At 41.4% G+C, this 27,868-nt stretch overlaps 1 protein-coding gene across 3 annotated transcripts in view; it reads right to left on the reverse strand.

The window, feature by feature from the left end:
- Nucleotides 1–27,868, reverse strand: part of RAB4A (RAB4A, member RAS oncogene family) — a 32,868-nt gene that overhangs the window by 4,415 nt on the left and 585 nt on the right. The window contains exons 2-6 of one of the 3 annotated variants that reach the window (XM_008985291.5): nucleotides 13,764–13,844; nucleotides 11,565–11,679; nucleotides 5,121–5,183; nucleotides 3,403–3,519; nucleotides 1,960–2,055 (exon numbers count right to left, since the gene is read on the reverse strand). In XM_008985291.5, coding sequence (XP_008983539.1) covers nucleotides 1,960–2,055; nucleotides 3,403–3,519; nucleotides 5,121–5,133 — 226 coding nt within the window. In that variant the 5' untranslated portion in view covers nucleotides 5,134–5,183; nucleotides 11,565–11,679; nucleotides 13,764–13,844. Of the gene's footprint in view, nucleotides 1–1,959; nucleotides 2,056–3,402; nucleotides 3,558–5,120; nucleotides 5,184–11,564; nucleotides 11,680–13,763; nucleotides 13,845–27,868 lie in introns of all 3 variants that reach the window. The other 2 variants (XM_002760573.7, XM_078356676.1) reach the window with 2 other exon arrangements.

Below are 27,868 nucleotides of genomic sequence, written 5' to 3' on the forward strand. Positions count from 1 at the left end.
TTTATGAGACTTCCCTCTGTTACTATTACATTACATAACGAACACTCCTTTGACTTGATTATAATTAGGGTTTAAGTGACACCTGCATTCCCTTGATTTTCTTCACACATTTCCAACCATTTCCTTTTTCATCTTTTTGTAGATTCCTCTTCCTCTGCTCAACCGTCGTCTCCAGGGTTCTGTTGATCACTGCTCTCCTTAAACAGACGGTTCTCTGGATGATCACAATCCTTCCACAGTTTTAGCTGTTCCTATATATTGATAGTTCCTAAATGTACACTGCCAGCCAGGAACTCTTCCCCAAGCTTACTAGATAACTCCATGTGTGTGTCCCAGTGTTACTGCAAAGGCCGCACGTTCACAACAGAGCCATCTTCATTCACTCACACTCCCTGCTTCTCCTCTGGTTGCATCGCATCTCTGTCTAGAAACCCCAGTGTGACTGCATCACCCTTGGTTCTTCCTCCCCCTTCCTCCTCACCCTCTCCCACCTAAGAATCAGTTGCCCTGTCCCACTAGTGGGCCTATGAGTCATAAGATGCTACTGCCTAAATATATCTTAGATCTACCTCTCTCTCCATCTCTGCTTCCACATCCTTAAGGCATTAATCAGTCATCTCTTACTAGAATTACTAAAAAATGCCTTATAATTGGTATCTTGGCCTCTAGCCCTGTCCTCCCTTCAATCTGTTTTCAACATAACCTCTGCAAACATGATTTATCTCGTTACAACCTGATCACATCACAAACCTGCTGATGACCACCTGCAGCAGTGCTTCTCAATCTTAGATGAACACTAGAATCGCACAAGTGAACATTTAAAAACTCTGATGCCTCCAGCATACTTCAGCCCAATAGTTCAGTGTCTCCAGAGGCAGGGCCTGGAATCAGAACTTTTAATGCATCGCAGTGACTCTAGTGCTCACCCAGGGTTGAGAATTGGTAAGCTACAAGATAAAGTTCTAGATCCTGAATGAGGACTGGCTGGCTCCTGCCTTTCTTCAACCTTTTCTCCTGCTATTCCCTCCTCCTCACTCCCCTGGCTAGGTACTCTTCCTTATATTCTGAAAGATTGAGCTCATCTAACACCTTCCCCTGGAAGCCCTCCCTAACACCTCTTCCATCTTCTGGCTGAGGTAGGTCCCCTTCTTCATGTTACCCTAAGCCTGTGCATGTCTGAATTACTGTATCAGCCTCATGACATTATAATTATCCTTCGACTGTCTCCCATGAAAGACAGTTTCTTGGGTGGGCAAAAGGTGTAATTTATTCATTTTTGTATCCCAGCATCTGACAAAGAATAGGCATTCAGATGTTTAAATGAATAAACTAAAAGGTGCTGCCCACATGTAGTTATTTTAGTAAATGACAACTACATAGTATTTCATCAGCTGCCTACATTAGGATTATTGTAAATTAATTTTACTGAAGCAACAAATACAAAAATAAGGCATTTTATAATTGAGGCATGCTCAGTGAGCTTCAGAGATAAACTTACTCTGAACTGCATAGTTCCGTGATGCCCGATCTGCAACTACCAACACTACACGATGTACCTGTAACTCCCTTACACTTGGCCACTGGCCCAACAGAATTAGTGTGCTGTTGACAGAGTGGACAAAGGCCTATTCTTCCTCCTTTTAGTTAAGGACCCAAAAAAGACTATGGTTCTAAATGCAAACACTCCCTGAAAACCTTGACTGCCCTTCCACAGCTGAGCTAGCACTTTCATGGTGTGCCCATTGCTTTCATCACCATGGAAACCATCCAGATAAGGAGGGTGTGCCATCACCTCAGCCAGGAGAACATGACCTTTGAACTCATATGTGGTGATTTTAGGTTGGCAGGTACAGAGAGAATATTCTTTACTAAATCACTCCTGAAAATATCAAAAGGTGATTTACTGAGCTAGAGTATAAAATATACAGAAAAAAAGTTGATGAACGGAAATGCTTTTACCTGATTCAATTTTGTTAAGTATTTTTCTTGCACACTGTACAAAAGCCTCTTCTACATTCTCCCCTGTTAGCGCACTTGTTTCCAAAAACATCAGCTCTAAAATGGACATCAACAAAATACAAAGTCATATTTAGAAGATGATCATAATTTTCACTTACTAAAAGCCTGTATAGCATTCTCTTAGAAGAGCAGATAAAATAAAATTTATGACCTAAAACCATATATTTCTGTAAGTCCAAAATCAATATATATCATTATGTGTTTTTTGAAGTTCTAATTGTAGCCTTTTCTGAAAAGTAACTTCTCGCATGTGCTAGCACTTAACCTGGGGCAGGGGCTGAGCAAACAGCCAGGCTTTCCCAGCTAATCACAGCCCATCAGGAAGCAGCCAGCTTGCCAAAATGGCCCTGCCATCGATTTCAGGAAAAGTCGCAACGTCCTTCTTCAAATGATCTGAGTGTCACCACAAATATGATCAACAAGTGCTTACACCTTTTAGGGGACTATACTGCAATTTGTCATACAGCCCACGAAGAGATACTATAGGCATTAATACTCTTTCCACCCACCTGAGGGGTTTGTTCATCTCAGCAGAAAGGCCTGTTCTGCTTGCTCTCTCAGCAAACCATGGCCTCTCTAGCCTCTTGCATCCTCACTTGTAAAAATAAGTTCATTTAGAGGACATCTAAATTCCTTTTCATCTCTGTTGACATTCTAAACTTCTGATTTCTAAATAGCTTTTTAGACACTGTCATGATGGCATATGGATTTCTCTCATGTTAATTTTCTTAGCAGGAAACTAGTCAAGTTACAATATAATTTGGTAATCCTAGAGTCCAATCAAATATTGTTATTAGAATATTCTAGTCTTTGGTTCTAAAAATTAGTTATTTAAAATGTCTGAATTTTTAAAATCATTCTCTTATCCATTAATTAAGCAACCATTAATTTTATGTGGCATTTTCCTGTATCCTATATGGAAATTCAAAAAATCTTCAAAGTCACCACCTATAACCAAATGACTTAAATTTAGCAAAAGTAGAATAAAGCCAATAAGCCGAGTATTTCCTCTTCTGCTTCCCTTTCTATTTAGGGCTAATATTTCACCAACTTTCCTTCAAAATACATTAAAAAAATAATGACATCATTTGGTTAGTGCCTTAAAATATTATTGTTGTAAGTTTCACTTTAGCCCAAGATCTCTAACATTCAGAGTCATTACATAAAGTTACTATCCTTGCTTTCATCATCACAGCAACTTCTGCAGGCAGAATGCAATATACTAAAAATATGCTAACGAGATCTAATTTATAGTAAAAACAATTGGAAATTCCACTTTTCCTAAATCTAGTTTAATCTCGAAATTCCAATTCTAATTCAAAGAAATGCTATTATCCTCAAATATGCCATTGGAAAAACAGTTAGAAGTAAAAGGTCACTTGCCATTTTCTTGAGCAAATCTGGAGGCTTCTAAGAAGGTGACTTCACGATCTGCATCCAGGTCCTTCTTGTTTCCACAGAGGATGATCACGATGTTCTGACTCGCTAGCATTCGGGCATCTGTTAACCAATTAGTAAGCGCATTGTAGGTTTCTCGGCTGCGTAATATAAGATTGTGAAAATAATACATGTATTTTATAAAACTAGCAACTCTTTCCAGTCATTCTCACTATTCATACCGCTTTTCAACATTTTCAACGCTTCACCAACACTTTTAAGTAACTCAGACATCATGAATGCACCAAGTATATACCATACCCATAGAGTCTGTTTCGTTTTGTTTCCAGTAAAATGAGAAAGTAAGTCAGACATTTTGTCATTTTTTATTGCCCAGTCACAGGGCAAAAGGAAACAGATGTTCCTCCATTTACTTTACAGATATCTATTGAGCTCTTAGCATGTGCAAGGCACTAGACTCTGGTAAGCAAGACTTCGTAGCTAACTGCTGCCACTTAATGAATCCTTGCAATGTGCTAGTACTTTCTTTTAAAGAACTTCATAATATTGATTATAAGGACTCCATGACACAGACTGCCATTATTCCCCTTTCCAATGAGAAATCCAAGGCCCAGAGAGATTAATTAAGTTGCCCTAGGTCACACAGCAGCCAGTGGCAAAGCCAGGCCTTCACCAAGTCTGTCTGACTCCAGGACCAACTCTCGGACTTACTGTTTTTGGCCCTCATGTGTCTAAGGACAGAGTTCTTCTCATGGCATTTTGTTAGTCTGATTAATGACTTCACACTTCAGCAGGCTGAGCCTTTCACTGCCTGGGCAAGTGCAGAAAGGGCTGAGTCAGAAGCTGCCTGCCTCCTCTGCAAACACCTGGCTCCAGGGACACAGATTCGACAGGGGGAACAGGCTGAGTGACATCCTCTCACCGGACAGGTTCCTTCCCAGAAAGGGCCCCCAGATGATGCCGTTTACATGACATGTTTCTAAGTGGTGCTACTGAGATCAGTGCTGCTAGATGGGATTTCCTCATGGATAAGAATGTTCTAATCTGTGCTGGTAGTCACCAGCCATATGTAGTTACTGAGGACTTAAAATGTGGCCAGTGCAATCTAGAAAGATAATTTTAAATTTTATTTCAGTTAAATTGCCGTATGTCACTGATAGCTACTATCCAAGTGCTTTACATGAACTAATTTAAGCTTCCCAATAACCTCACGAGGATCATGTGGTTACTACTAACTCCATCTTACAGACAAGGAAACTAAGGCCCAGGCAGCTGAAGCACCTGGCCTGAGAGCGCCACCCAGCTAGTGACTGCAACTGGGATTTGAACCAAGCAGTCTCAGCCCGGAGTCTGTGTCCTCACCCCATCTCAATTCGCTTCTAATAAATTCCACACATAAAGCTTTGTGAACCTTAAGGAAAGTGTCCAAGCATCAGGTGAAGAAATGTAATGCAACAGGATGGAGTGCTTTATCTACCTAAAACCTTACAAACACATTTATCTACATGGGAAAGCAGTGGTAGGGGCTTGTTCGAAGACCTCTGAGACCCCAGATGGAAGGGCTAAGGGGCTTCCTGGATGCCAGTCACACCATGGTCTCCGGACACACAAAGCACACACTGCATGGAGGGCACCTCACCAAGACCAGCTTTTAGGCTGCAGAGCACTGAGCAGCCTCCTTCACCATGGGGAACTGGCATTACCTGGTGATATCATAGACAAGGAGAGCCCCAGCCGCGCCTCGGTAATAACTTCTTGTCACGGACCTGGAAGAATTACACTGCTTTTACTTTCAACCAATTGAGACCCTTTACTGTATCCCATCCTCCCATGAAAAAAATACCCATGCTTGCTTTGTAAACCACAACACAGGGACAGACACTGGTTTAACAGAGAAATGACTCAAAGATATCTGAACATACGTGTGAGGAGTTATTTTGCCTGAAATCACATCACTGAGACAAGTAGGAGATATCCTCGCAGTGGATGCAGCTCTCTGATGGATGCCTCCTTTGAGAATTCCTGGCAGGGCGAGCTGTCTGCAGGCGGAAGGCAGTCAGCCAGCACCACCCCTAGATGGACACTAAGGGGCTCTGCAATCCACTTGCTTCTCTGCGGGCTCATCTACCCCACACCCTTAGCCACCCTTAGTCACAACTCTCTCCATCTCTTCAGGTTCTCTCCATCTCTTGCGGTGGCAGAAAGGGAGGTGCCCTGATGGAAACAGTCTTATCTCCTAGCCAGGAATCCATAGTCATCACGGCCCTGCACTCATCTGCGTCCCTGTCCCATTATTATCGGGGAAACTGAGTGTCCCAGTATGTCATGCCCACTCTCACATTCAAGAAGACGCCTTTCAGTCATACGTGTTCCCCCTTGCATTAGCAATCTCTCCCTCTTTGTCATATTTTTCCCACTGGTGGCCAGACACCTGCAATCCCAGCACTTTAGGAGGCCCAGGAGGGAGGACTGCTTAAAACCAGGAGTTTGAGACCAGTCTGGGTAACAGAGAGAGAGACCCTATCTCTACAAAAAATTAGCCAGGTGTAGCAGTTCACACCTGTAATCCCAGCTACTCAGGAGACTGAGGCAGGAAGACTGCTTGAGCCCATGAGTTGGAGGTGATGGTGAGCTATAATCATGCCACTGCACTCCAATCCGGGCAACAGAACAAGACCCTATCTCAAAAAAAAAAAAAGGGGGGGGGGCCAGGAGGTCAGGATTTTTCCCATTAGCAAAACAAAATAAATTGGCTCTAGTACCACCCATCTTAAAAACCACAAAACATAAATATGCTGCACAATCCTTTCAGCTACTGTCCCACAGTCTGCTCTTCGTCCAACTTTTTTTGAGATGGAGTTTCACTCTTGCTCCCCAAGCTGGAGTGCGATGGCGCCATCTCAGCTCACTGCAACCTCCGCCTCAGGTTCAAGCGATTCTCCTGCCTCAGCCTCTGGAGTAGCTGGGATTATAGGCACCTGCCACCATGTCCAGCTAATGTTTGTATTTTTAGTAGAGATGAGGTTTCACCATGTTGGCCAGGTGGTCTTGAACTCCTGACCTCAGGTGATCCATCCGCCTCAGCCTCCCAAAGTCCTGGGATTACAGGCGTGAGCCACCATGAAAGAGCTCTTTACCTGCAGCTTCCACTTCTTCACCCCCAACCTGGTGTCCATCTCTGCTACTCCCCAAAAGCCAGTCAAAGTCCCCATCCTCTGTGCACCCAAAGATGGTGGGCATTTCTCTGTCCTCACTCCTGCAGTCTCTGCACCCTGCACTCTGCTACTCTTCCTCCCGGTCACCAGCCACTTCTCTGGCTCTTGTCATTCTGAATCTGTCCTGCTGGGATTGCAATTCCCCAGAGCTGAGTCCTGGGCTCTCTTTTCTATTAACATTTGACTCAAATTTTTTCTCCAGCTCAGATCCAAGTGCTGCCTCTGAATCTCCATGAGACTGCCCAATAAACACATTAAATTTAACAAATGCACAACAGAACTCTTTTTGGCCCCACCCTCCAGGCTCGTCCTGGCCTAGGAAGGGGCATCACCACCCACCCTGTTTCTAAAACCAATCAGCTCCATGTCCATCCCCAACTCCCTTCTGTCCATCTCCAACTCCCTTCTGTCCATCTCCACATTCACTCCACCAGCCTAGTCCAGTCTCCTAACCAAGCAAATCCTGTCTGTCCACACCACTGTCCCTGAGTATGGGGCCACAGTCCATTCTTCAGAGCAGCCTAACTCATCAAGACCCACGCCAGGACACCTCCTCACTGTACCTGGCCCTTGGGCCCCATTCTCCTCCCTGCTCCCAGCACCTGCCACTCCCATCCAGGCTTGTCACACCGCTGGCTTTTCTTGTCCCTCAGGTTTCATTCAACACTCTCTCCTCAGCAATGTTCCCCAAGCACCCCCATCTAGTGGACCCCCTGTCTATCTCAGGGTGCTGTGTCCTGGGTGGCACCATCCCACTCAGTGGGACGCTCCTTCTCTGTCTCTGTGTTGGCTGCCTGCCTCCTGTCCACGAAGCAGGGCTCTGCTGTGTCACTGACCATGAGGATCCTGGTGCCTAGCACAAGGCCTGGACCTCTGCTAGCTAGACATTTCCAGAACTTAACTGTGGCCTAATTAAAAAAAAAAAAACATATTTGGTCTTCATCCCAGGTTCCTGGCACAGAGCTCCAAGCCCCTGTGATTTCCTTAGTGATAAAGGTGTCTTTCATAAACCAAGGAGGTAACTGCAGGAAGAGGAGCAGGCTAGAGAGCCTTGGGACAGCGGCTGTGGCCGTGGGAGCCTTTGCCATGTGGCGAGAGCACACCCCAGCCCTCTGGGGAGGAAAGAGGAGCTGGAGATTGAGTTGATCATCAATGGGCAATGCTTTAATAAATCATGCCTATGTAGTAAAACCTCCACAAAAAACCTAGAAGGATGAGGTTCAGAGAGCTCCTGGGCTGGTGGCGGCATGGAGGTGCTGGGTGCAATGGGGCCCAATGCTTTAATAAATCATGCCTATGTAGTAAAACCTCCACAAAAAAACCTAGAAGGATGAGGTTCAGAGAGCTCCTGGGCATGCTGGCGGCATGGCCCGTCCCCGTACCTCACTCTCCTCCACTGGGCTGTGCCTGAATTGATGCCTATCTAACAAACCGACAAATGCCAGTAAAAATGTTTTTCCTGAGGTGTGTGAATCATTCTAACGAATTCTCAAACCTTGAAGAGTTCTATTCAAGATAAGCTATATCATATCTACTTCTCACAATTTTACTTTCAAATTTATTTTATAGCACTGTCTTTTGACAAATGGTTTCTTATACAAATTATTCAAGTGTACAAATTTACACATTTGAGAGTACTACTTTGAGATGGTAAATTTTCTTGCAAAAGTAATTTTAACCGACATAATACATGTATATAGTTTTAAAGTGAAATGTTACTAAAAGTCTGGAAATTAAACACAGCCATCTCCTGCCTCACTCCTCTCTGGGAGCGCTACTCACAGGCAAGGTGAGTTCTCTCCTTCCAGTAACTAGGTTTCCTTTAATTAAGTCATTAAAAGAGCACATACTGCACCCCATGTGCTAGGCACTATTCTGGGCACCAGGGAAACAAACAGAAAACTCAAAAACCCTCATACTCATGGATCTTACAGTTTCTTCTCATTTCTACAAAAGGCTTAGGAAGCTATGAATTTCAGAGCTGTTTCTTCCCTGCTCTGACGGCGTCGTGAGGTCACTTACAAAGACCCTCACTTGTTTCCCTGGTCCTCCCAGGATGGCAGTGCCATCACATACTGTCTGCTGTCCTGGTCTTCCCTCACCATCCCCCTAGACTTCTGCCATTCTGAGCTGGATCTCCCTGCTGGCTTCATCTTCCTCTTTCTGGGTTCATGTCCTTGTCCTGGTGAAGTATATCCTCCTGAACTTTCTAAGAAAGTACATTTCTAAGAAGTTTCTAAGAAAGATAATCTTGGGTTCCTCCTCATTCTTGCATATCTGATGGTATTCAGCGTTTACTCACATACTTACAGTTTGGCTAAGTTTAGTATTTTAGGTTGGTGAATTATTTCACCCTGAGTTTTGAAGGCAATGCTTCCATTTCTTTTAGCTTCCAATGTTGCAGTGGAAGGGTCCAAAGCAATTCCATTTTCACACCTTATATGTGGCTGCTTTTTCCCTCTTGCAACCCTTCTGGATCTTCTTTACTTCATCTCTGGTGCTCTGAAATTTCACGTGACATGCTCTGGTGTGGACTTCTTCCTTACTACGTTTGATTTTAGGTGGGTCAATTAACCTGGAATCTCATTCAGTGAAACATTTTCTTCTCTTGTTCCCTCTGCTTTCTCTCTTGTGGAACTCCTACTAGTCAGGTGCTCTATCTTCTGGATTAATTCTGGATGATTCTTTGTGTCATCTCTCCCATTTTTCACGAGTTTACTTAACATATTATTCTGATTACTCTTTTTAAGTGTGACTGTTTTTATGACATACTTCAACGCAATCTCTGCTCTTCTTTCTGAGGATACTGTGGTTGTAGTGTGTTTTTCTTACTCCCTGAAAGTTCTACCTTTTTTACTTTGGGCTCTTTCTTTTACTATAGAAACTTTCTTCAAACTGCTGCCTGATCATCAAGAGCAAGGAATGAAAAAGTCTAGGCTGGGCGCGGTGTCTCACGCCTATAATCCCAGCACTTTGGGAGGCTGAGACGGGTGGATCCTGAGGTCAAGAGATCGAGACCATCCTGGTCAACAAGGTGAAACCCCGTCTCTGCTAAAAATACAAAAATTAGCTGGGCATGGTGGTGCATGCCTGTAGTCCCAGCTACTTGGGAGGCTGAGGCAGGAGAACTGCTTGAACCCAGAAGGCGGAGGTTGCGGTGAGCTGAGATTGTGCCATTGTGCTCCAGTCTGGGTAACAACAGCGAAACTCCATCTCAAAAAAAAAAAAAAGGAAAAAAAAAAAAGAAAAAGTCTAAAAGAAGCTCTTTACGTGTGGGTGGAGCACGTAGGTTTGGAGGGTTTCAGATGACTGAATAGAGATTGGGCTGTTTCACTGGGAGAGCAAAATGTTGGTACCTTCAAGCCTTTCTTTGCTGACTACTCATTTCTCCTGTCTGGGACACACGTACCTGGCTGCCAGCGACCAGGGAAGAGGTCGGGGAGGTGGGTTGGGGACCAGAGGCTTTCACGTTCACCTAATTTCCCTCTTTTGAGGCCTGACCCCATGCCCTCAGGTAGGTCTTATGACCCTGAGTCTAGGCCCCATTTCAACTTAAAAGACTGACCTTATTTCATGTGTACACATGAACCTCTGTAACCTCTACCTCCCGTAGAACCTGATGCTTCCAAATCCTGACCTTTTCTGGGACCCAGGAGGAAGAAACGGCTTTCCCCATTACAGCACTTAGGGTGGAAATCCTTATGCTATCAGAACACCATCTACTTCCTATCTTTTTAAGACTATTTTTTTAAATCTCTCAATCATAATTACGTACTCTCCCAATCTTGGCCTTTTTGAGTTAATGCAATTTTAGTTACTTAATAGTTATGTCAATGGGGTTCTGAAAGGGAAAAGACATAAATGTCTAATTGAATCCATCACGTTTAATCAATGCTTCCAGAAAAGCAATGGTGATTAAAGGTGGTTATGGTATTTTTGAAGCAATCATTAAATTTCAATTATTTAATTAATTTTTGAGACAGAGTTTCGCTCGTTGCCCAGGCTAGTGCGCAATGGCGCAATCTCAGCTCACTGCAACCTCCACTTCCCAGGTTCAAGCGATTCTCCTGCCTCAGCCTCCAGAGTAGCTGGGATTACAGGCACTTGCCACCACAACCAGCTCATTCTGTATTTTAGTAGAGACAGGGTTTCACCACGTTGGCCAGGCTGGTCTCAAACTCCTGACCTCAGGTGATCCACCTGCCTTGGCCTCCCAAAGTGCTAGGATTACAGGTATGAGCCACTGTGCCCAGCCGAACTTCAATTACTTAATATATGATATATACTCAACTTTAAGTGAAATGTTTACAAATGGGGTGGATTTTATTTCACTGAATTATAAAACTATGAATATCTGTTCTGACTTTGTGCATCTGTGCGAAACACAAAACTAAATATTAGTCTATTTTCTTGCTTTAGTAGATACAGAATACTAAACATGTAACCTTATTTGCAGTATCATTCTGAGCCTCAATTATGACACTATTGTAATAAAAGTGTGGAGAGAATATTTTGTGGAGTGTGTATCAAACATCAGAACATGCTCTAGTTAATGTAAAACAAAATACAACCTCACAAGAGGTTTTAAACAATTCTTCTTTAAAAAAGAAACAGAAAAACAAGCTCTTGCTCTGATTTTAATCTAGAAACATACTGTACAATACACAGTGCCACATCCTCCTGAGAAGGGGTCAGCCTCCAAATTATGATGCAGTTGCTCTGAGATCCTACTGTATTCTTTAGTAAATCCAGGCTGTAGAGAGCTAACCTGAATTTGAGCTGTCTTGTCAATCAAAGTTTCCAAAAATGAAGTTTCTGAGATTAGGACAAGGAAGGGTGTGTTGGGGAGGGGGTGAGACATAATATATTGAGATAATATCATCAATTATTTTAAATCCAACTTTCAAATATTTTTTAAGTTAGAAAAGCTACCTGAATCGTTCTTGTCCTGCTGTATCCCATATTTGTAACTTTACATATTTACCACCAACATTTATTATCTTTGAACCAAATTCCACTCCTATTGTATGATTTGAGTCATCTTTGACTAAAAAAGAAAAACAAGAACAGCACATTTAATTTTAGAACATTAACAGGCTTATAGATTTAAATAAGTGACACTAAAACCAAGAGTCACATCAATGGAGAACAGACATTACTCCAGCTATTCATTTCTCCAGCATTCCACTGAGAAGATGCATTTAGTTTTAAAGACAATACACACAGCCCCTACTCTCAAAGAGACATAAAGATGTTTTCCCAAAACCCCTAAACAAATCATACATTTAAAAGCCTATGCCTGAAGGTACCCCTGCCATATCTGAACTGCATCCAACTGTGCGCTGTTAAGACCTCACAGACGGGACTATTGACATACCAGGGTACCATTCAGGGCATAATGTTCAGTGGTGACAGGTCTGGAACTCAGTAAGTAGTGAGGTGGAGGCAGTTCCAAGTACTGTATTTGAATAGTTAAATATTCTAAAGAAATAACAGTGAAAGGAAGGAAAAACAGGGAAAAAGGGAAAAGGCGGAAAAAAAACTGAACCAAAGAAAAAACACCCTCAAACAACCAACCCCAAAACAAAACACTCTCAAACACACCCCCCAAACCCTATGCAATCTACAAGTGTCTGAGTTTTCATTCATTGTATGTTCTATGGGAATGATTTGGGATGAATTCGTTTAAGAAATTAGAACTGTTTGAACAGGCAGGAAACAGGTAAAATAAGTATTTTGCTAAACCTAGCGGGAATACATGGCCTGTGAAAGAACATTTCTGTGATGATGAACAGAGAAGCTAAAATCAAATACACAGCTATTCAGTCCACTGACTAGTTTACATTTTGTAACTGCAAAACAAAATTTAACTGTTCCAGAAATCAGGGATGCTACTTGGCAACTGGCTTTATTATTTACAGGGCAGAGGGTAAATGGTTACAGTGACTATGCCAGTCTGTTTCATGCCCAGACAGTATAGAACTAGTATGGAAATTCCATTAGGAGTAAAATAACAGGCAAAATGCAGAGTAAAATCCTTCAAAAGACAGTAACTAAAGGCCAGGGGCATCCTGGTTACAATGAGAGAACTTCCCTTCATCACTGTTTTGAGGAGTTGCGGGGAGGACCCTGAAGGAGAGTTCTCTGAGGAGAGAATGATTATATAAGCTGGGTACTTGGACTGGTACCCTGTGGGTATTCTTTTCTAAGTCTTGGCAACTTGTAAATAAACTATCCAGTGAATGAACATTTGTTAATTTCAGTAAGGACTGGTTCTGTGACTAAGCCACACTGGGTCTATGTCACTAAACACAGGCTCCAACAAGCTCTTGGTTGATTAAAATGGAAGTAGCAGAGTAAATTCCTATAATTTTATGCTTCTTCAAAGCTTTCTGCCAAGACACCCTATACTGGCTCTTTCTCCTTTTTACCCACCTATGGTGTCTGACATTTACTTCCTTAACATGCACTTAACTAAATAAAACATTCTGTTTTTGAGCCTTTGCCCACCTGCCACTAACTAGACAGGTCTTTCTCCACAATTCTTTCCATTATTATAAAAGCATTTTTTTTATTTTAAGGGCCTTTCAAACCTACAGTCTTCTACAGTTTTCCAAGGCCTCACATAGTTTGAAATAAAAAAATTCAACCTCCCTTACCAAAACAGTGAGGGTCGATGGTAAAAGATGGGATGTGTGGTCAAGAGCTCTGTTCCTGGTCTATAAAACAGAACTGATGACAGCAACTGCCTTAACTACAACAGAAGGCCACTGTAAGGATCCAACGTTGTTATTTTATCCAAAATCTATGCCTAGAGCTTCTCTGGCTGCTGTCAGGAAATGGGATTCCTGCCAGAGAATGCCTTTGCGTTCTTCAACATCACTATATGATCTCTTAGCTTCTGGAAAATGTACAGTATAAGTAACCATGTATTGAACCATTGTTAAATTGAAATGCTAACTTAATAAAAAAATGACAATACCAAAGTTTAATAACAAAACCCTTTAAAATACTTTTAAACTATTACTTTTTACCATGGAAAAACGTTGTAAGTTTTACTGTAAACAAAACTGAGCAAGAGAAGACTCTAAGGAGACATGCACAGAAGAATGACCATTTTATGTCACTTACATTTTTTTTCAATAAACTGATGGAGTAAGCAAGATTTGCCAGTTCCTGCATTCCCAATAACCAAGAACTTAAACAAAAAATCTGAAAGATAAAAAGAGACTGTGAAAATAACCTCAAAATGGTGCTATGAATTTCTTCTTAGATCATAAACATAAAAGTTAGTATCTTAGTTGTTAATGTAACAGGAAAAAGAGGTAACTGAGTATCTTGTAAAATGACAATACACATGTTGACTTACCTTTTCACATTTAAGGATTTTAGGTATTTGGGTGACATGTTAATTCAGTGGTTTTCCAAACTGTGCTCTTTGAATAATTACTTTTCAAGCTCGAATTTGAAAACTACTCTTGGAATGAATAAAATTTATCCTTTATCTAGCCACTATCCAAAGAAATATGCGTATTCAGTTGCAAGCAAACTTAGTTTAGAAATTTCAAGTGTTTTCTGTACAAAAGGATAAGCCTAACTCTGAAGAGTCTGCTTCTTTCTTCTGTTTGAACACAGGTAAGTTTTGTCTGCACTTGCAGATTTATGTGGTCTTTCTTCTATTCCCTCATCTGTAATCTGTAACTGCTCAAGCCAAGTTTGGGTCAGCACTTCAAGTGTGAAATTTGCCTGATTCAATGACAAACTGAATAATTTCTTCTTTACATAGTAATATATTTAATTTGGGATATTGTTTTTTATGAAGTGGAAATAAAGGATTTCCAAATCCTGGAAAGTGTTAATTAGCATGATGTAGTATCAGTAACTTCGTATTACCCATAGGAATTCACTCTGTTTTTTCTGTTAGCAAAGAACTGTAGTTCTGCATAGCTTGGGAGCCCAGGAGTACCGGAACACTAACTTTCTCCCTTTTTCACTCAGCTGCTGAGTCCACTCCTCACCCTTGCTCCTGACCCACAGCTGTTAATCCCCACTGCTGCCTGACTCTTTCTGTGGCCTCAAAGGCTCTGCTCTGTATTCCTGGCTCCCCTGTTTACACCTTTGAAAATGTCACCTCCACACTCTTTTCCAGATCAGACCAAGCACTCCCTAATCATAGCTACTTTCCCTCCTCAAATTAAGCTCCAATAGTGTGTTCCTTTACTGACACTTGCCCTAGCTCTGTCACCTGTTTCTTAAAAACTATGTTAATCACCACTGAGAGATGGAGCCTATTCAACTTCTCATAATATTTGCATGGTTATAGGCAATCAAACTAAAAATAATGCTATTAGAATTTTGTTAGCATTAAAAAATTCCAGGCTGGGCGCATTGCCTCATACCTGTAATATCAGAACTTTGGGAGGTTAAGGAGGGAGGATTGCTTGAACCCAGGAGTTCAAGACCAGCCTAGGCAACACAGCAAAATTCTGTTCCTAAAAAAAATAAAAATAAAAAACTTAGCCGGATGTGGTGGAACACAGCTGTAATCCCAGCTACTTGTGAGGCTGAAGAGGGGTAGATCAACTAAGTCCAGGAGTTCAAGGCTGCAACGAGTTAGGATTGTGCCACTACACGGAGCCTGGGTGACAGAGCACTGCCTCTGAACTAGTTATTCAATGGATAGGTTAAAGAGCAAAACGGACAAAACTGAGGAGAGAATTAGGGAATCAGAATAGAACCTGGAGATTACCAGGAGGCATTACAGAGAGCAGAGGACAGAACACATGAAAGAACTTAGGAGATATGGAGGACTGAAGGAAAAGATCTAACATGGGTCTAACAGGAATTTTAGAATTAAAAAAAATAAGACAATGGGGGTAGAGAGCCCATATTAAAAGAAATAATGGCTGAGAATTTTATAGAATTTAAATTAAAGGATTAAAGGATTGTTCAAATAAAAAAAATAACTGAATCATGAGAAGAATAAATAAGGATAAACCTACATGTAAATACATAATTGTAAAATTGCAGAATAAACATGAAGATTGTAAAAGCAATAAGAAAGAAAGGAAAAAAGGCTTATAAAGAAACTAGGTGTCTTGATTCCAAACGTTAGAAGGCAGTGGGTTATACTATCCTCACAGGGCTGAGAAGAGGGGCAACATGACCCATCACTGTCACATTTGATGTGCAAAATAATTACCCTTAAAGCCCAGGTGGACTTCCACTTCCAGGACAATGGAGTAGAAGTACTTTCTCCTATTTTTCTCACTAAGAAACAACTAAAAAAAGAAAACCCTAAAAAAAGTCTGGGCGTGATGGCTCACGCCTGTAATCCCAACACTTCGGGAGGCCAAGGTGGGCGGATCACCTGAGGTCAGGAGTTCAAGACCCAGCCTGGCCAACATGGTGAAACCCCGTCTATACTAAAGATACAAAAATTACCCAGGCATGGTGATGGGTACCTATAATTCCAACTACTCAGGAGTCTGAGGCAGGAGAATTGCTGGAACCCAGGAGGCACAAGTTGCAATGGGCTGAGATTGTGCCACTGCACTCCTTGGGTGACAGAGCAAAACTCCAACTCAAAAAAAAAAAAAATCCTAGAAAACAAATATAAAAAACTCTGAAAGGGTGGAGTAAAAGAAGGCCAGTGTAGCAGGGATTTCAGGGCCCAAGGAATGATTTGAAACAAAGTTCCCTGGGTTCTTTATGCCTCTTACATCCTAGGCTTGGAACAGAACAAGGTGGCAACCCAGAAATGCCAATGAGTGCAGGCAAAAAAACGTCCTAGTGAAAGCTTGCTCTTTCTAGCCACAGGACCAAAAAAAGGGCAGAACAGCAAGAGAGAGAAAAACTCTTACAATAATAATGACTCGATTCTAGCCAAGCACCACAGCAAAAACTATGGTCCGACCTGTACCTACACCAGCAAAGGCCAAATGGGGAGCCTATACTTCCACCCCTGCAAGGCTATAAACAAGTCTATCAATATCCCCACGAAGATGGTGTCAGAAAGACCAAGTAAGGAGCTAGGGCTTTTATCTCTGTTGGCTGGATAATGAGCATTTTTGTGCCCCTGCCACAGTGTCAGTGGAGGTCACCAGGGAAAGGGGGACCAGAACATTCTAATCCTTACACAGCAGTAATGAGATGAATTCTTCTCGTGTGTCAATTGGAACAAGTGGGGAATCTGAACTTCTAGATTCCAGAATCTAGACATGATGGCAATGATAAGGTAGTGTCTAAGAGAGGAAGCCAATTAAAAGATTTAAATGAAGATCTAAGGTCCCAAAACATAGTATAAAAATGTCCACGTTTCAGTTGAAAATCTCTCATCATACCAAGAACCAGGAGGACCTTGAACTGAAAGAGAAAAGCTAATAGACATACCCCTATGTCAAGATGATAAATGTTAGAACAAGTTGACAAATATTTTAAGGCAGCCATTATAAAAATGTTTCAACAAGTAACACCAACATGCTTGAAACAAATGACAAAATTAGAAATTGTCAGCAAAGAACTAGAAAGTCTCAGCAAAGAACTAGAAGATATACAGAAGAAGCAAACAGAAATTTCAAAACTGAAAAATAAAACTACCAAAATAAAAAGTCCAGTAGATGAGATTGACAGCAGAATAGAAGTGACAGGAAAGAATCAGTGAACTAGATGACAAAATGATAAAGTGTCCAATCTGAACATCAAAGAATAAAAGACTGAAATAAACAGAGCCTCAAGGACCTGGGGACAATAAAAAGATCTAATATTCATGTCACTGGAGTCCTGGAAGGAGAGGACAAAGAGAAAGTGGTTGAAAAAAGCACTCCAAGAAATAACACTGAAAACTTAAATTTGGTGAGAGACATCTACAGATTTGAAAAGCTGAATGAACCCAAACAAGAGAAACGCAAAGAAGCCCATGACAAGATACATCATAATTAAAATTCTGAAAACTGAAGACAAATAAAAAATCTTAAAAGTAGCCAGAGAAAAATAATACCATTTATATAAGGACAACACAATTCAACAGCAGATTTCTCATCTGAAACAATGGACGCCAGAGGCCAGTGACAATATTTTTTAAGTGCTCAAAGAAAGCAAGCCTCTCAGCCCAGAATTCTATATCCAGTGAAAATATTCTTCTGGAATAAGGGGTAGATCAAGACAATCTCTGATTTAAAAAAAAATTAACGAAATTTATCACCAAGAAATCTACCTGCAAAAGAAAAGCTAACGGAATTACTCTAAACATGAAGGAAATAATAAAAGAAGGAATCTTGGAATATCAGAGAGGAAGAAAGAACACGGAAAGCAAAAGTATGGGCAAATACAATAGGCTTTCCTTCTTATCTTGGGTTTTCTTCATTCTGTTTAACTGTTTAAGAAAAATAGTATTATCTATACAATTCTAAAATATGTAAAGGAATTACTTAAGACAATTAAAACAAGAAAGGATTAAAAGATGACAATAGTAAACTATGATATATATAACTATGATAAGTTATGTATATATAAAGTAAGACATAGAGTAACCACTGAAAATGCTATAAGCAGAGATATATTCAAAAACACTCTTGGTAAATCAAACAGAATTCTTTAAATATGGCCAGTGAAGGCAGCCTGGAAAAGAAACCAGAGAAATAAAATAGCAAACCTGAGTCATACAGTATCAATAATTGCATTAAATGTAATGAATATACTGATTAAATGACAAAGACTTGAAGGCTGACTTGAAAGGCATGACCTAAGCATACATCGTCTACAATAAACTCACTTCAATTACAATGATACGAGCTGCCAAAAGAATGGAAAAGGATGTATCATGCAAACATTAATCAAAGAAAAACAGGGCTGGCTGTATTAATACCAGATAAAATAGGCTTCAGAACAAAGAAAATAACGAGAGACAGAAAAAGCCATTACATAACTATTAATACAGAAGAGTAAACCTATCAATAAGATATAGGTATCTCGAATGTATACACACCAAACAGCTGTAAAATATGTCAAGCAAAAACTAACAGAATTAAAAGGTCAAACAGACAAACCCACCACTATAGGTGAAGATTTTAACATAAGTAAAATGTTAACTGTATGGTCGGCAGTTTCTTATAAAACTAAACATTTAACACACCACATGACTCAGCAACTACACTCCTAGATACTCATCTCGGAGAAATGAAGATTTAGAGTCATGCAAAACCCTGTTTATGAATGTTTATGGCAGTTTTATTAGTAATAGCCCCAAACTGGAAACAACCCAGATGTTCTTTAATAGCTAAATTGTTAGACAATCTTTGGTACACTCATATCAAGGAATGCCACTCAGCAATAACAAGGATTAAACTGCTAATACATGCAATAACCTGGATGTATCTCCAGAGAATTATACTGACTGAAAAAGTCAATCCTAAAAAAATTGTAACTGCAAGATTCCATTTATATAACATTCTTAGAATGACAAAATTATAGACATGGAGAACAGATTTCGTGGTTGCCAAAGGCTAAGGAAGGTGTGGCGACAGGAAGGAAGTCTGTGCGTATAAAAGGGCAACAGGAGAGATCTTCGTGGTGACGGAAGTGTCTTGTATCTGTGTCAACATCAGTATCCCAGTTGTGACATTCTGCAATAGTTTTGCAAGTTTTTTACATTGGGAAAAACTAGGAAAAGGGTGCATGAGAGTTCTGCATTTTTTTCTTAAAACTGTATATTAATCTACAATGATCTCAAAACAGAAAGCTTAACTGAAAAAAAAGGTGATATTATCAGACAATAACTCTAAGTTTACTATGCACAGCCCCCCCAGAATGGAAGACCTAGCAAAGGAGTCAAGAAGGAAACAATACCAGAAGGCAGGAGCAGCAGGTAAGCAGCCGAGCTGTCCATTAGCTCTTTTTCTGTGTGGTGATACACGTATTTGGATAACATAGACAAAACTAAGCATCACAAAGGACAATGAATTATTCCTTGGTAGATGACGAAATCCAACTCACTTCCTGAGTTTCAGTTAGTGCTAGTTACCTAGATTTCACAGAAATCATTCTGGCAGGAATGCATGGCACCATGTTCTCTCAGAGCGTTCAATGTCTGCAAATCATCGCCGGTTTGCAGCAATGATGATCTCACTTGCCAAGACTCCGTATCAGAAGATGGTAGAATCTGTACTAGTTTTATGGGTTTATTTTGTATTTATAATCTGTGGTTTTCTTTTTCCTTAACAGTGGACGACATACATACAACATATCATGTGGTATGTCTTATATGTTGTGTACAGTGCTTAACAACTACAAAAAGGCTTACCAGGAATAGGTGAATAGCCGTATTAGAGTTAATTAATGAAGGGAAAATGCATAGTTTACATAAGATAACGAAATGTGAATTGGTTAAGTAATTGTGCCTGCTTTAATTAGATTTGGTGTTTATTATAGTGAATGTTAACTTGAGGGCTCAAAATCACAAAAAATTCTGTTAATCACATTCACCTGATAAGGTGATAATGATAATCACCTTCACCTGATAAGGGTTTCCTGCAGAATGAACTAAACTTGAAGGGAAAGACCACACCCCAAAATAGAAAGTCTAAAACAGATACATCCTACTCATGTACTTCTAACTTTTCATATGAGAAATGTTAAATAAGGTAAGAGGAAAGGTATCAAATAATTAGAACTCAGTCTTGAGCATTCAGGAACACAGCCATTCAGGAACACAGACAAAATAAAGACCAGAAAAATAGGGCCTCCAAGCCACTGAAATAGCAAACATAAAGCCAAAGGAGATTAACTCTACAGGAGACACCTCATTTGGAACCGAGTGACTTGTTTTACATTCACTTCAAGCAGCCTCTATTACCTAACACCCCAAAGTGCAGCAGATCAAAAGTATACACTAAAGTAGGACTGTGAGCTGGGACAGCAGGGGATGAGCTAGAAAGTGACCATAATAGCACAGCACATTTTGTTCAGCAGTCGACAGTCAATGATGACCTTGAGTGTTCAAGAAAACTGAGCCACATTCAGCAGACGATGTGACCTCTGCCTTCCTCGTTTCTTCCCCAAGCAGTGGTCTTGCTTTCAAGATTTCCAAATATCAGGGAAAAAAATCACGGATGTATGGCCTCTGACTGTATGATCCATTTAATGTGTCTTACTTCCTTGCAGAAGAGGCTAAGTGCTGTGATACAGCATTAGAATTTGGGTAGAATGGAGTCATTTAAAGAAAGATTCCTTCTTTAGGAATTAAAGGCTTAGGGTTTGTGATAACAAAAACTGAGATAAGAGATGTTGAAGATTCTGAGGAGGAACAACTTTAAGGCAAAAGAATGAGCTGCAAACTCAGAGATTAAGTTGAAAATACCTGTAAGGCAACACAGTGGAGATTTTGGGAAGCAGTTCTTATAAGGGCTGAGTATGAAAAGAGAAGCTAAGATAAAGGCTGCCAAGTCTCCACTGACTGATCATCAGCATCCCTGGTGAAATCAACACCACTTCAGGCGGGGGCAAAATCCTAATTACAGTCAGTTGAAGAATGAAGGAAGACACTGTTGACAAAAAGTACTGACAGCTCTTACAATCAGCAGCTTAGCTGTGAGGGAAAGGAGAGACAGAGGTAGTTCAAGGAGGAAGGCACAAAGCCTGGAAGCTACCAGTGGAAAGGGGACAGGAGGGAACAGACATGACGGGTGAAGTGTGGACCTAAAGCTTTAGAGATGGAGTCCGAAGTAGAAGGCTGCGGTGAGTTTTAAACAAGAGAGACTTTCCTTCTCCTGAGATGACATGGAAGGGATTAAGGATGAGATAAGCAAGTTTGCAGACATGGCATCTTTTCCTGACATCTACTGCTGGTCATCTACTGGGAGTGAGAATGGACTTGAGATATGTGAAGGTCTAAAACAGCTGCTGTGTAGAAAGGGAGAGATGGCCAGGATAAGAAAAATGATTGCTAAGTATTACTGAGTACCCAGCTGGAAGCAGACACCATACATCTGCAATGATACCAATCTAAAAGGAGCTCTGTCGGCATAGCAGGCAAGGCAGATGGGTGGGTAGCCAGGACTGGAGCTGTGCAAAGAGTGTGTAGTTGAAAGACCAAGAAGGATGATGACGTGGAAGGAAAAGCCATGGGTGTCCTATCTGAAGAGGGAGACGCTCACTGCCTGAAAAGAAAAAAGGGGACAGGTGCAGTGGCTCACACCTGTAATCCCAGCACTTTGGGAGGCTGAGGTGGGCTGATCACCTTAAGTTAGAAGATCGAGACCTGCCTGGCCAACATGGCGAAACCCTGTCTCTACTAAAAATACAAAAATTAGCCAGACATGGTGGCGCATGCTTGCAATCCCAGTGCCTCAGGAGGCTGAGGCACAAGAATCACTTGAACCTGGGAGGTGGAGGTTGCAGTGAACTGAGATCATACCATTGCACTCTAGCCTGGGCAACAGAGTGAGACTCTGTCTTAAAAAAAAAAAAAAAAAGAAAGAAAGAAAGAAAAGGAAAGAAAAAGAAGAAGAAGAAAGCAAGGAGATGGACCAGGAACCTGAAGCTCTTAAAGTGAAGACTGGATGAAGTTGGAGTGGTCAGAATGGGATAGGTGACAAAGTCCAGGGAGCAGCCAGGGAAGTATCTGAAGAGGCAGGAAAACAGACCCGACTTCATCTTGACTAGAGATAAAGTAAAGAACTGTGGAGTTGAGTTGTTGACTGACCTCTGCAAGGACACTGCAGTCACCCAGGATCAGTCGAAAGTTGGAGCAAAGAGCATGACCATATGATAGATGACTTTGTTGAATAAGGACTATCCCCGGGGGTCATCAGATAACAGCAATGAGGAGCTGGCAGAGGACAGATGACATGTACTTCAATGGACAAAAAGTTCTGGTACAATGGTCAGGGTGGAAGTGAACCGTGGAAACCTTGATGAAATGCTAGTTAGGAGAGGTGGAAGGTTTGGGCAGTGGAAGAGCACATGACCTGTGGAGGAGCAGGAAGAATACGAAGTAAAGGAAGTGGAACAGGCAGTGAAAGCTAATCACGGTACTCTGCAGCGTGCCATGGGAGTGCGGTTTACCTAAGACTGAATTAAACATCGGCACAGTGGAACCATGACCCTTGTAAATTTAACATTTCCAGCACAGACTCCCCAACAATTGCTCCAGGCTGGTGACTGGGTTTTTGATTTTCCTGACCCACTCATTGGGATCACATGCACTGAAGAGGCTGACGTGGAGAAGCCAGTTACTTAGTAGGCCAATTCTTTGTTACTTTCCACTGACATAACAGTAATAAATATATAATTATATATATATATATATAATTGTTCTTCTAAAGCAGAAAAGTACCCCCATCATGGCCCAGGAGGCTCTCGCATCCTCATGAATGCCGGTCCCAGGTGCTGTGGAAGCTGCCTATGGGCAGTGGTGCAGATACTGTGTGGCAAGCTGCAAGGTAAGTCAGCACAGTGGCTCAAGTCACTGCAACAAATAACTTTGGAATGAAACTCAATTTTCTTACCTTTTAATCCTGCAAACTGGCCTTAATTTAACTTTCCTTTGCATCTTTTTTTTAGGGTAAACAGTAACTTAAACCATGTTAAGAAGTCAGCTCAAAAAACTTTGAAACCAAATAGACCCAGGAGGTAAGGATGGGAAACTTAAAAATGGGCTCTAACGCTCTCTTTTAGGCAGATGCAGGAAAAATAGAAGACAGAGGTAAAGGCATGAGTAATTTGTTGGGTTTAGGACATGTTGCATTCAGATGCCTGTAGGCCACCCAAGTGTAGTTAGGTAGGAGCTGTAAATAAGGTCTTCAGTTTGAGTGAAGGATGTGACCGGAAATATAGATGCGACAGTCATCAGAGCATCAGCAGTCAAGTCACAGGCATGGATTAGAATACTTTACAGCTCAAATGACCATGAGAAAGAATAATAAACTTTTTTTTTTTTAAAAACCATGTTTTCAAAGTTCTCGAGCATGGAGTCATTACATGCCTCCCTGAATCAACAGCACCTGCATGACCCCGGAGCTGGTCACATGCAGATCCCCTGACCCCCCAAGCCAGGACCTACATTTTAACACACCAGGGGACTCTGTGCACATGAGTTTGATAAGCACTGGTACAAGGTTTCCCATGCTTTGGTACCTGAAATGTTCACCAGCTTTCGGTGAAAGAGAAAAAGGAAATGACAAACAGTTACAATCATGTATTTATTCAACTTGAAGAAATGTCCTTTGTTTTGGTGTTACAGGATTCCTTTGTTGATAGGCTTACCTGTCCTATCTTTCATGAAATTAAGGTAAAGTGCGAATGGGGTGATTTCCCTAACAGCAAGTTATTTCACACTTTATTGGAACCGGGTGACTCTGAAATGCTATTTCCTTTTACCAAGGATATCTTCCTCAATCCACCTTGCCTTGTCATCCGCAAATTTCTCCATGAATCTTATTTTGATGAGCAAAGCCTATGTATTAGTTTCTTAGGGCTGTCATCACAAAGAACCACAAACTGGGAAGCTTCAAACAAAGCAAGTTCCTTGTCTCACAGTTCTGGAGGCCAGGCGTTCAAATTCAAAGTGCTGGAAGGGTCAAGCTGTCTCTGAAGGCTAGAGGGAAGGATCCCTCCTGGCCTCTCTCTAGCTTCTGGTGGGTGCCAGCCATCCCTTGGCACTGCTTGGCTGGTAGATGCATCCTCCAATCCTGGCCTCCATCATCACATCTCATTTTCTCTGAACGCATTTGTGTCTAAGTTTCCCTCATCTTATAAGTACACCAGTCACTGAATTAGGTCCCGCCACAATTCAGTATTACCTCATCTTAACTTGATTACATCTGCAAAGATCCCATTTCCAAATGAGGTCATGTTCACAGGTACTAGGGTTAGGACCTTAACAGATATTTTGGGGAACACGATTCAACCCAAATAGCTTACAATGCTATATTTTTTCAAGGAAACTATTCTGTTGATTCCCAAAATTATTTGGTAAATATTTTAATACTGTGCTGTTTTCAAAATGAAGCACAAAATAAAAACTTTAAGAGTATATTTTATAAAAATGAGCATAGAACCAGCAATTTGAGTTATATTCTTCTGTTTCATAAATTATTCCCATTGTAGATGGCATAAACTCTAATATGTAGAGATTTTGTATTAGATTTTTCCTCACTCTCAAACTACCCCAGCACTTAAATTTTGAAGGAAATTTCTGGCATTTTCCCATACATATACTTTTTTAGCTCCTTTCTGAACATCGCTGCTTGGCATCAAAATTACTTTCAACCAATTTGTAATCTCCCAGGTCTCAGATGGCTGAAGCAGAGTTCCTTGGGAAGTCCCAGGCCATACTAACTGGCCAGAGCTTTAAGAATTTTGTGTACCTGATGACATTTGGGAGAATCTTGCTTCTAATATTCAGATTACCGTTTCATTTGAAACCTATCTGTGATTTCAATTTGTTTCACGATATTACATAAAGTACAGTCTTCATGTGGTTAGTGACCTCAAAGCCACAAAAATGTTGAATGCTACTCAGTCTATGGAAGGTGATATATAGCTTTAGTATGTTAAAGGTATATTAAGTGAGCATATTAATTAGAGGTAGCTCATTAACAGTACATTTCAGCAGGGCACAGTGGCTCATGACTGATTTCAGTGATCTCAAACACTTCGGGAGGTGGAGGCACGAGGATCACTTGAGCCCAGGAGTTTAAGACGAGGCTGAGCAACACAGCAACATACAAAAAAAATTTTTTTAAATGAGTCAGGTGTTGAGGCGTGCACCTGTGGTCCCAGCTCCTCAGGAGGCTGAGGTGGGAGGATAACTTGAGCTGGGGAGGTGGAGGCTGCAGTGAGCTATGATTGTGCCACTGCACTCCAGCCTGGGTGACAGAGTGAGATCCTGTTTCAAAACCAAACCAAACCAGTTCATTTCATGCACTGGCTCTTGATTTTTCCTCATCTCTCTGTCAAGCTGCACAGAGCCTCCTTTTACAGAGGAGAAAATGAGCACAGACTACAAAGGAATTTAAAGGTTAGGCAAACATTCTTTCACCAGCTCAGAGGCAAAAGTCCAGAAGGGAGCCTGACTGTTTGACTTTTAAGAAACAATGCTGTATAAATATGGCCAATGATAAGTGAAAGTGACAGCTCAGGACTTGGTTCTAGGTGACTTTTACTTTAGCTTGGCAAACTTCAGCTGTCCTGCTTGCTCTCTCTAAAACTCATTTTCTTTCTTTCTTTTTTGGAGACAGAGTCACTCTGTTGCCCAGGTGGGAGTACAGCGGCACAATCTTGGCTCACTGCAACCTCCGCCTCCTGGGTTTAAGCAATTCTCATGCCTCAGCCTCTTGAGTAGCTGGGATTACAAGTGTGCCACAACATCCTGCTAATTTTTTGTATTTTTAATAGAGATGGGGTTTCGACATGTTGGCCAGGCTGGTATCAAACTCCTGAACTCAACTAATCTGGCCACCTCGGCCTCCCAAAGTGTTGGGATTACAGGCATGAGCCATCCTGTCTGGCCTCATTTTCTATTGATTAGTTCCTACTAGTTTTTAATTTCCTCTATCAGAAGAAAAAATTCAATTCAGAGTTGGAAAGTAAAAATATATTTGAAAGTTACCATGAAATAAGAATACTAATGGTCAAAGCCTTATGATTAGAATTTAATCAGTCAATCTGTGATGCTGAGAAGTTCAGTTAACTGTGTCTGAAGTGGAGATGCCAAAGATATGCTCTATTTTATCGGCTGTGTCTATGAAAAATGAAGCACTAAAAGCTCTATCTCCTGAACTCTTCCAGTCCTTTCTTACTGATTCATGACCCCCATTTGCTTTTCTTAGTTGGACATTCCACCCTTCCCTAGTGCTCCCTGCTCCTTACTCAGGTTAAAGAAACTAAGTGTGAGCTAAAGAGCACTTGAAAGAAGTGCAAAGCTGTAACCAAAAATTGCTAAAGAGTACGTTTTCCTTACATTTCTGACTGTGGTTCTCTACAGGAAGAACCAGACCACTGTCATTTGCAGAAGCATTTGCAAACACTTGTCATGATGAAGGCATCGACTTACTGGAAGATATCCTAAGCCTTCTAGGAACAGATGTCATGCCCCTGTGTCACCAAGAGCAGGGCAGTACCAGTCACAGGAGTCACTCACTTATGTTGGACCAAATGCACTGTGACTCCAGCACGGAAACCCTTCCAAAAGTTCTCATTTTTTTTCTTAGGAGACAGACTGACGCCTTCCTCAGGGCCCTCTTCTCTCTGCCTCCTCATCCATCTCCCCAGCGTAATGCTTGAAACACCCTTCTGGAATTGCCCTTCCCACAGGCCTGAGATGTTCTGTGTGCTGCCTGGTTAATGCCTCCCTGACACCCCTGTCTGGGTCAACTTTGTTTCTAACACACTTTCGCAGACCACATTTCTTCAGAACTCTTGCCTGGTTTTAAGTTATTCACTCATTAGTATCACAACTGGATTAATACTGCATTCCCTCAACAGACTGTACGCTCCATGAGAGCAGAGCCGTGTCTCTGCAGTACTTACAGCCCTCCCAGCGTGGTGCCTGCTTCCCTAATGCCATTCCACAGCATTTGTTGCAGGGAAGGAAAGCAGCACGCCCGGACAGATGGAGACAGGACTAATTTGGCTTGAGGTATGTAATTTTGATCTTGAGCCTCTCTCTGGGATTTTAAAACTCCAAATCAAAGTCTTAATCTGAGAAAACTAACATCTGAAAGAGTGATTAGGGACCGGTAAACCTCTATAAATATTCAACCCTGATACAAAGTACAAGTTGTTTATTCTTGCCACGCAAGGCGAGAGACGAGAGAGAGAGAGAGAGAGAGAGAGAGAGAGAGAGAGAGAGAGAGAGGGAGAGGGAGAGGGAGAGAGGAAGGACACAGTATATGCATTGGGAAAGCTTTCGCTTATTCAAAACAATATTTGTCGAGCACCTCCAGGTCTGAGTGCTGCAGGGGAACAAAGATTAAACAGCCAGGACTTTGCTTCCAAGGCGCTTACGGTCTTAAGGAGACAAGAGACAAGACATGTTCATAAATAGCCAAAATGCAACCCAGAAAAGGCTAAAAACCACTGAGAGAGAGGGAGAAATAAACGAAGCAAGAGGTCTCCGGAGGAAGAGCTGAATTCGTCTATCAATAACTCCTCACTGTAATCCCAACGTAAAGCAAGGAATTCCAAACCAGGAAAGGTCAAACTGGAGTGTTTGAGGAGCACAGGCGTCGCCCCAA

This window comes from Callithrix jacchus, chromosome 19, assembly GCF_049354715.1.
Source record: "Callithrix jacchus isolate 240 chromosome 19, calJac240_pri, whole genome shotgun sequence".
Taxonomy (NCBI): domain Eukaryota; kingdom Metazoa; phylum Chordata; class Mammalia; order Primates; family Cebidae; genus Callithrix; species Callithrix jacchus.